General features: G+C 26.3%; 1 protein-coding gene across 1 annotated transcript; it reads right to left on the reverse strand.

The window, feature by feature from the left end:
* Positions 1-871: 871 nt before the first annotated feature.
* Positions 872-8,437, reverse strand: LOC107440199 (uncharacterized). The gene is made up of 4 exons (XM_016053058.3): positions 8,283-8,437; positions 6,805-6,918; positions 4,582-4,698; positions 872-1,104 (listed from the first exon to the last, which is right to left on the reverse strand). The coding sequence occupies exons 1-4, from the start codon at positions 8,328-8,330 to the stop codon at positions 1,063-1,065; spliced, it is 321 nt and encodes a 106-aa protein (XP_015908544.1). The 5' UTR covers positions 8,331-8,437; the 3' UTR covers positions 872-1,062.
* Positions 8,438-9,165: the final 728 nt, after the last annotated feature.

The following is a 9,165-nucleotide window of genomic DNA, read 5'->3' on the forward strand; positions in this document are numbered from 1 at the left end:
ATATTATTAAATGTAATGTCAATTAATTTAATTATTTTCGATTGTTTTGGAAATATTTTTCTGAAATCGCTTATATGTTTTAAACAATCATACCCGTTTTTAAATTTCTTTTTCTTTTCATATAATTGCAATCTTTTCAACTGCATATTCTATATCTTCCTACTATGTTTCTGCTTTCAAAGATGTCATTGAAGAATAGATATGAAGTTTTTGAGCTCTAAATTGTGAAATTGTTTAATAATTAAATTCTGCATTGCATAAATAATCTGACATAATTTTATTTTCGTTTATTGAATATAAATTCCTATTTAATATGAGTTTTCCTTTTTTCTTCATTTTGATGATGATTTATTTATAATTAAGTTATTAATAAGTGATTCAAAATGAAATATAGTCTCACTTTTTTTTAAAAAAAAAAAGCTTTTGTAATTATTATTTATTTTACTTAAAGCGAAACAGTTCAGCTATTGTGCTAGTAAATAAAAGACATCGATTAGATTTTCTCTTCTATTTTAAAAATAACAAGAGAACCAATCACGCATATTGAATTCTTAAAAAGAAAACTATTTATCATAATTTATTACTTTATCTCTATTCATTTCTAAAACATTAATGTTAGCCATTTAAATTAGTAAAGTAAAAAACAAACCGTATGAAAAGATAAATTCAATTTTATGCTTGTAGGCATTACCTTAATTTAAAATAAACTAAATAGCTGTTATTTTGTAATGAAATCCATTAAATAATTGAAAGTATTTTTATTACTTTTCATTGAATAATTTATTTTTTCCGCAATTCGTGTTATTAAAAATGTATATCTTCAACGCTTTGCGCAGAATTATTATTATTTCTATAAATCAATATACGAGAAGACTAATACACGTGTTTATTTCAGCAATGAAGATTTTTTTATAAGCCATGTTCAAAATGTGTACAGAAATATATGCATATTATATTCAAAAATAGTGTTGTCTTAATTGATAAATATTTCTTTATTCGATCGTATTTAAAAGCACATTAATCTCTACAAAACATTAATATTTTTCACTTCAGCTAATAGTTCTAACTTCTCCAAAAGGGTACGCATTCACCATTGTTGCACACCTAAAAAAGGAAGTAAATAATTATGAATTAATAAAAATAAACTTGATCATATATTTGAAAAAAATTATTCTCCTCTATATTTACAAATGGAAAACTAGCGTTTTGAACAACATGTAATATTCAAAGAAAAAAAATCTTTTTTTTTATTGTTTATTTTTACAAGATTTCAAAAGTTGAATATAGCTCGAATAAAAACTAAATCTTTTTCAGTCACATTTATATCATTTCATTGATGATAAACAGTGCTAAACAATGAATTTGGAAATGAAAATTATCGGGAGCATTGGTGATTTGTGTTATATCATCTACAGCAACGCACAAATAATCTCTATGATGCAAGGTTTGAATCAAAGCATAATTATAAAGAAATACCATTACTAACAACAGTGGGATTATTTTGTAAACAGTGGGATTTTAAAATATCGTTTATTCATTAAAAAATTACAGTTCCTGCAGACATGCAGTTAAAAATATTGTTCAAATATGAAAAATACTGGAATCGGTTACCACAATGGCAAAGTCTTTCGTTCTCTCAAACCTTGCTGCACGTCAGGAGCACACAAATTGAATATATCTACCTTAAGCAATTTTTGTCAGCTAACACTATTGAAGATGTGTAATTTAAATCTAAACACATCCAACATCAAACTCTCGCGCTTTCACGCCACACGAGATTTATTACAAGTTCCGAAAACATCATTTTTGGCGCATTGAAATTCAAAGAATGCCAAGTAGAATATTCCAGTATCTTATTTACAACCTGGATTCATAGTGTGTTGCTGTTTTATCATAGTGTGTTTCTGTTATTCATCAACGGAAACAAAATTTTGCCATTTCAAAATGTATGCATATTTTTAGTTGTATAATAAAGATAAATATATGTATATATATATATATATCTTTTTAAATCTCTTAGAACTGTATTAACTGTTTTTTTAGACATTATTTCTCTACTCTTCAGCTCTGCTAAACATCTTATAAATTCGTCCTGAGATTCTCTCTACACTAAGCATATTTACAAATTAATTTTTTTTAAAGAATTAGTGTATATATATGCTAAACTAATGACTCTCATTTCAAATTCTATAGTAAAAATATTTTTACCTACTCTCATATGTATCGTATCACACTGTAATTTTATTTTATTTTATAACCGTCGTTGAACAGCTGATCCAATATCGCACTGTAATTTTATTTTATTTTATAACCGTCGTTGAACAGCCGACCCAATTTCATGGGTTTACGACTACTAACGTTCAACTCAGTAGCATTGTAATTNATTGTCGCGTTATATCATTAGCTGTCTATATTTACAAATTAATTTTATTTTAAGAATTAGTGTATATATATGCTAAACTAATGATTCTTATTTTAAATTCGATTGTAAATATATTTTTACTGACTCTCATATGTATCGTATCACACTGTAATTTTATTTTATTTTATAACCGTCATTGAACAGCTGACCCAATATCACACTGTAATTATAAATTTTAGAGTTAATGTAACAAAAATAGCTGCGGCTCAGTTGTACCCGTTTTCGGAAGCCGGGGTAGCCTTATTGGTATGGCGCTGAACTCACATTCATGAGAACAGGGGTTCGAATCTAGCAGGCCGAAGACTCCCTGTGTAATAAATGGTGACTTGTGCACGTTAAATCTGTCGGGTCACAAAGTTCTCTATGTTCCCATATCAAATTATACCTCTTAGGGTACTGAATTCGAAATTGATCGTTTTCTGATTCAGGACAAAATAACGATCTTTGGATGAATTAATGGATATATGGATGAGTCCTATCTATAAATGGGTGTGACGTATGTATGTTTCAGAAGTCGAATTCTTGGTCAGAGATGGAGCCACTGGAAAACGAGAGCAATCGCACCCTCAAAGCCTTATTGGCCTACGACAATAACAGCCATTGAGGTACACTAATTTTTTTTTGCAGAGTGAAACTAAATTATCTGGCAGAAACTAATCAAACATATTTACTAATTTTTATATTTTAGTTCATTAAAATTATGCTGAAGTTTGCTTGAATCATATTTAAAAACATTTTTTTAATTTGAAAAACTTTTAGTCAACATTTCCATCTTTTAAAATTTAAAAATCAATATCCCTAAGAGAATGTTTTGGAACAGAAAATCAATTATGAAAATGAAAAATATTTCATCCTTAATATCTTGTTCTATTGCTTCTTCCCGTATCACTATTAAATATGGAGAAATAAACTAAAACAATATTCTGAGTCAATATTGTTTTTGTAATTCAAATAAATTCGAACAAAGCGAATATTTATTTACAAAGTTTGGAAAAACTTTCTGATGAAGCACAATAACAATGCGCCTCGTTAAAAACAATTTCATTTTACAATTTTTAGTTCTCTCTACACATTTTTCGAACTCATATTATTTAAGATGGTTGTATATTTTTAAAGGAAAAACATTTAGCGCAGTGGTTTAGGAAGCAATCATTAAATTTTAAAAATGAAACCACGACTCAAAAATTGCATCTTTTATATTTTAGCATAAAATATTCTTTTACACACATATTTAAATATGTTTATTCGGAAAAATTGTTTTAGTTGAAGTTTTCTAAAATAATTTTTCTACCCTTATAATCCGAAAAATACAACAATATTTTAATCATAGCATAAACACACACAAAAAAAAAACAAATCTACTTTGAATATCAAATTATAATTTATCGATTTCTTTTATCCATGTCCTCAGAAAAAAGGTTTAAAATATACCCAAAAGCAAGTATGAAAATAATTATATAATTTCACACTATATGATATAAGTAATATGCTTAAGTCAAGTAAAGATTTATTTATAAATATTTGAATAGAAAGAATAAATAATCAGGAAAACTTATATGAGAAAAATTATGTGCTTACTTATGAGGAATTTATGAGGAATTATGAAGAAAAATTCAATTAAAATTCCTATTCTTTTTCAATTTTTATATGACTTTAAATAGAATAAAAAGTTTTATTAAAATTAAGCAAAAAAAATATTCAGTGTGTTAAATGAAACAGATAAAATGAAAAATTAAATTTTTATTGGGTTTCTGCTCATTTTGAAAAAATAAAAGGAAATGAAATTAATACTAACGCATATTAAAAGAAAAAGCAAAAAAACAGTTTTTGACGTTTTACAAAAGTAGAAAAATATTGATTAATATTAATATTTCATGAAACTTGTTGAGCTGGCACTCATCAAAATTTTAAAATGATCACATCGAAACTTAAAACATTAAAATATCATCATTTTCATCAATTTAGCGTGGGTTTTTTTTTGTAACTTTTATTACTTGTATTTTTCCTAATGGTCCGAATAACGGATTTATCAATTCCCATCGACATCCGTAAACCAGGATTTACTAAGTGAATAAAAGCAGAAGAACTTTAGATAAAAAGTACCCTATATTACTTATTATTTGCTATAGTAAGTGCCAAAAAATATATATTCAATTTACCCCAGAGGGACCAATTCCAACAAAATCGCAGCAAAGCGTTCCTTTTGGAGTTAGTAACACTTCTGGAGTTATTCCATTCTCATACAAGCAGTAAACATAGCAAGTTTTCCAAAATTTCTGCAGTAAAAAAAACATTTAGAATTATACAGATTAATATGTTGTAACAAATAGATAGGATTAATATGATCACCACAATGGTATCTTATTTTTGTATTCAAGGGAAATAAACCTCTTTCTTTATCTAATATATATTTATTAAAATAACATACAAATTTCTCATATGTTTACAAAATTCTAAACGATTTTAGTAAACATATGAATAACTTCCAAGTTTGGAGTAAAAGCCATTTGTGGTGATACCAACCCACACATACAACTTGTTTTATAAAAAGTATTTTGTTGCAGCAAATAGATATGGTATCTTATTTTTGTATTCAAAGGAAATAAACCTCTTTCTTTATCTAATATATATTTATTAAAATAACATACTTTTATAAAATTCTAAACGATTTTAGTAAACATATAAATAACTTCCAAATTCGGAGTAAGAGCCATTTGTGGTGATACCAACCCACACATACAACTTGTTTTATAAAAAGTATTTCGTTAAAGCAAATAGATATGGCATCTTATTTTTGTATTCAAGGGAAATAAACCTCTTTCTTTATCAGATATATATTTATTAAAAGAACATACTTTTACAAAATTCTAAACGATTTTAGTAAACATATGAATAACTTCCAAATTTGGAGTAAGAGCCATTTGTGGTGATACCAACCCACACATACAGCTTATTTTATAAAAAGTATTTCGTTAAAGCAAATAGGTATGGTATCTTACTTTTGTATTGAAGGGAAATAAACCTCTTTCTTTATCTAATATATATTTATTAAAATAACATACTTTTACAAAATTCTAAGCGATTTTAGTAAACGTCTCAATAACTTCCAAATTTAGAGTAAGAACCATTTGTGGCGATACCATACCGCACATACAACTTACTTTATAAAAAGCATTTTGTTAATGCAATTAGATCGTGACACAAATAGATATAGTATCTCATTTTTGCATTGAAGAAAGATAAAAGATTTTTTTTCTAATATTTATTTGTTGCGAGAAAAATGAGAAAACATATTTTTACAGAATTCCAAATGATTTTAGTAACTATCTGAATAACTTACAAATTTTACGTTTGATAGTGAACAGAATTGTTTAAAATTAAATAAGAGTTCATCTGAAATTAGTTATTACTTAGTTTCAATAACAAATAATTATTTGGTCTTTCACAAGTATTATTGCCTCATTTATAAATAATGCTTGCGTTATTTATAAATATGTCGCAGAAACATGGAAATAGACAAACGTAAGAAAAACAAAAACTCGAAAACTTTATGGACAAATGCTTAAAATCAATTTTAAAATTTTCTGGTCTTGTTAGATATCAAATGAAGATCTTGTCAAAAAAGAGCTATAATTAAAAGAATAGTAGTTTTAGATAGAAGTTCCAGATATCTTAAAAAGAAGTTAGAGCTAGCTTAGTCTTAGACTGTTCAAGGAAAAAGTAGCATCTGTTGCGTTTTCAAGAGCTCTAGATGGAAAAAGAACAAGAGAGTGCCTCGGCATATTTTTCAGCGCATGATTTTAGGTGTTGAGTTACAAATGTTAGAAAAATCTTTTTAGTAAAAAGCAAAATCTATTGCTAAGGACTTTGATAGATAAAAAAAAATATGCTTCATGCTTTAAGTGGCCCGAGTGCAACTGATGCTGCTCAGAATTCTTTAAAATATAACTTATTTAACCTAGAAAGGAAAGAAGAAGCATTATCTTTCCATTAATGGGAAAAACCTTTTGTTGCTGCCACAGAAATTTTGTAACAGTTAAAGAGTTTGTTACAGCCAACTATGTGTAATTTTAATGGAAGATTGTTTTTGTTGAGTTTAAAAAGTATCAATAAAAATTGAAATCTAATATCAAAATATCAAGCACAATCTTTAAAGGATAAAATTAAGATTTGTATACGAAATTGAAGTATGAAAGGTTATGTTTCGAGATTAAAGAAACGTAACATAATCAATTCTGAGAAAATTAGTGATAAAGTGATGATTCAGGGAATTATTTTATCGAAATCTAATATCTTTTAATAAATTGTTAAAGTTTAAAAGAGATAGCAGTAAGTTATGCGTGTATTAAAAAAAATTCGAAACTATATAACTTTTATTTTACCTTATACGTTTTTTCTAAATTTCGTCCGTTTGCGTGTTTTTTGCACAGTTCTTTTTCTTCATTTGAAGGGATTAATGGTTGATATTTTCCGAAATCAAACGCTTCTGCCATAACCTAAAGCAAAATATAAAATAACATGAAAGTAAAGCGTACAGCAACATCAAAGTGAAACGTAAATTTAATTTTTTTAACAAGTTATATCTTTGCAATCTGTCCACAATTTTATAAAAAGTAATTTTTTCGGAACTTTTTTTTCACATTCGCATGGAATAAATATATTCCTCAATGTTAGTGAATGGAGGAGAAAAATTTCTAAGACTTCTTTGTTAAGGATTTTTCTGTTTGAGTTTTAAGTTTTTGGCTTTAGGATTTTTCATTTGAATAGAATTTGCACAAAATATTTCGATTGAAAAATGCATAGTAACGTTTCAAACTCTGTCCGTATCTAAGCAGTATAAATATAAAAATATATTACTGTATTCTTTTTAGTTTTGTATAACAGTCTATGCTCTTAAACGAACCGCCATTGAATTATACTAATTTATAATTGTTTAATTAGATCATTAAAAAATTTATGTATGCAAATTAGTTAAAATATCATTCAAAATGAAGATGCACGAACAAATTTTAATGAAAAAAGTTCTAGATGTGTTTAAAATTTTGATAAGCAAGTATGTTTTTTTTGGGGAAAATTTACAAAAATTGTCTCTATTTGCCCCCCTTTTCTCACAATACAAGTCCTCAAAATAAAAGGGGCCAACAAACCATATTGTTATTTAGTCATGATCAACAATTAATAATATAAAATCGCTATTTGTAAGAACTCAAGCAATACTTAAGCAAAATAAAGTTTGCTAATATTCACTAGAATTTTAGCATACTTTCATGTTGCTAAAAGATTCGCAGCTAAAAATGTCAAGGAAATATAGGGCAAAATTAGAAAATTTTTCTACGATCAAGTTTCTAGTTCTGACATTTTTAACAGCTGTCACTTTTTCAAAAAATCAAAATTTTAAACGATTGAAAGAACTCTTAATATTATAAAGCGTTTATTTTGAAATATTTCTCTACAAATTAAAAACTTTACTAAATTTATTTTTTTAAATACAGAAATATTTAAAGAAACAAGGGTAAAATTATGTTATTTTTTAAATAAATTTAAATTTATTAAAAGAAAATAAAATCAATATGGGATGCAATTTCGATGAAGAAAGTGGCAATTAGCAGACAAATATTTTAATCGCTATTTATTATATTTTGTCGTCCTTTGAGTGACGATTGTTAATTTTGCCGTATACAAGGAAAAAGAATAATAAGTTTTATCTTATTTGTATAATCTCTTATATGTGATCTTATACGTAGATCTTATACGTTATATTTAAATTCAAAACTGACACAAAGACTCAAAATAATTCGGTAATTGATAAAAAAAATTTAAACAGACTAAGATTATTTATTTTTATTCAGATAATACTTACACATAAGACTAGAATAAGTATTGCTGACTGGGAGACCTGGTGCGACATATTTTGGGTGTGGTTGATACTTTGTTTAGACAAATATGGCTGAGCTTAAAATATTTAATGATAGCATTTACACCAACTTTCAAGCAGGAAATGAGCTGACCTTATACTAATGACCTTTACGCATGTTAATTTAAGAGAATTGATGATATTGATGATTGAAACACCAAACAGATACACTTTTAACACGCAAATATAAATAATAGATTTTTAAATTGACATATAATGGCTATAATTATACAAGTAAAGAGGTTGTCAAAATTTAAAACATTGTTTGTGAAAATAAAGTTTTTTTAAGTAGATTGTTCAGGCTTGTTACTGCTTTGTTGTTGCATTTGTTATCAAAATTGTATGCAAACTCAAAAGATAATGGTCTAAAATGTAATAAATTAATATAAGTTTTTCATTGTTTGACAAAAAAAACAAGCGATAAAATTTATCAAAAGCAAAAAAACAAGTTTCGGAAAGTTTTCGGCTTTCATCAACATAAAATTAAGAAAAGTTTAATATTTTAACTCGAAATTATTTATTTATCAATTTTTTACAGCACTTTTGTATTATTTTGATTGCAGCGATATTTAATGCCTGTTAGAGGATATTTTTCGAGTAGCCGGGCACAAGGAAATTTAACTATATTTTTTAATTTTATTTATTTTTTGTTAACTTTTATTTTGTTCAATGTTTAAAAATAAATAAAATAAAAAATATATACAAAATTTAAAGAAAAAGGTTAGCGAAAGTCTACATTTTTTGGTGACTATTAGCTTGCAACCGACTAACCAAAAATACCTGTTAGAGTTACGATTACCTATTTTTTAACTATTATATCATTCATATT

Source organism: Parasteatoda tepidariorum, chromosome 2, assembly GCF_043381705.1.
Source record: "Parasteatoda tepidariorum isolate YZ-2023 chromosome 2, CAS_Ptep_4.0, whole genome shotgun sequence".
NCBI classification, from domain to species: domain Eukaryota; kingdom Metazoa; phylum Arthropoda; class Arachnida; order Araneae; family Theridiidae; genus Parasteatoda; species Parasteatoda tepidariorum.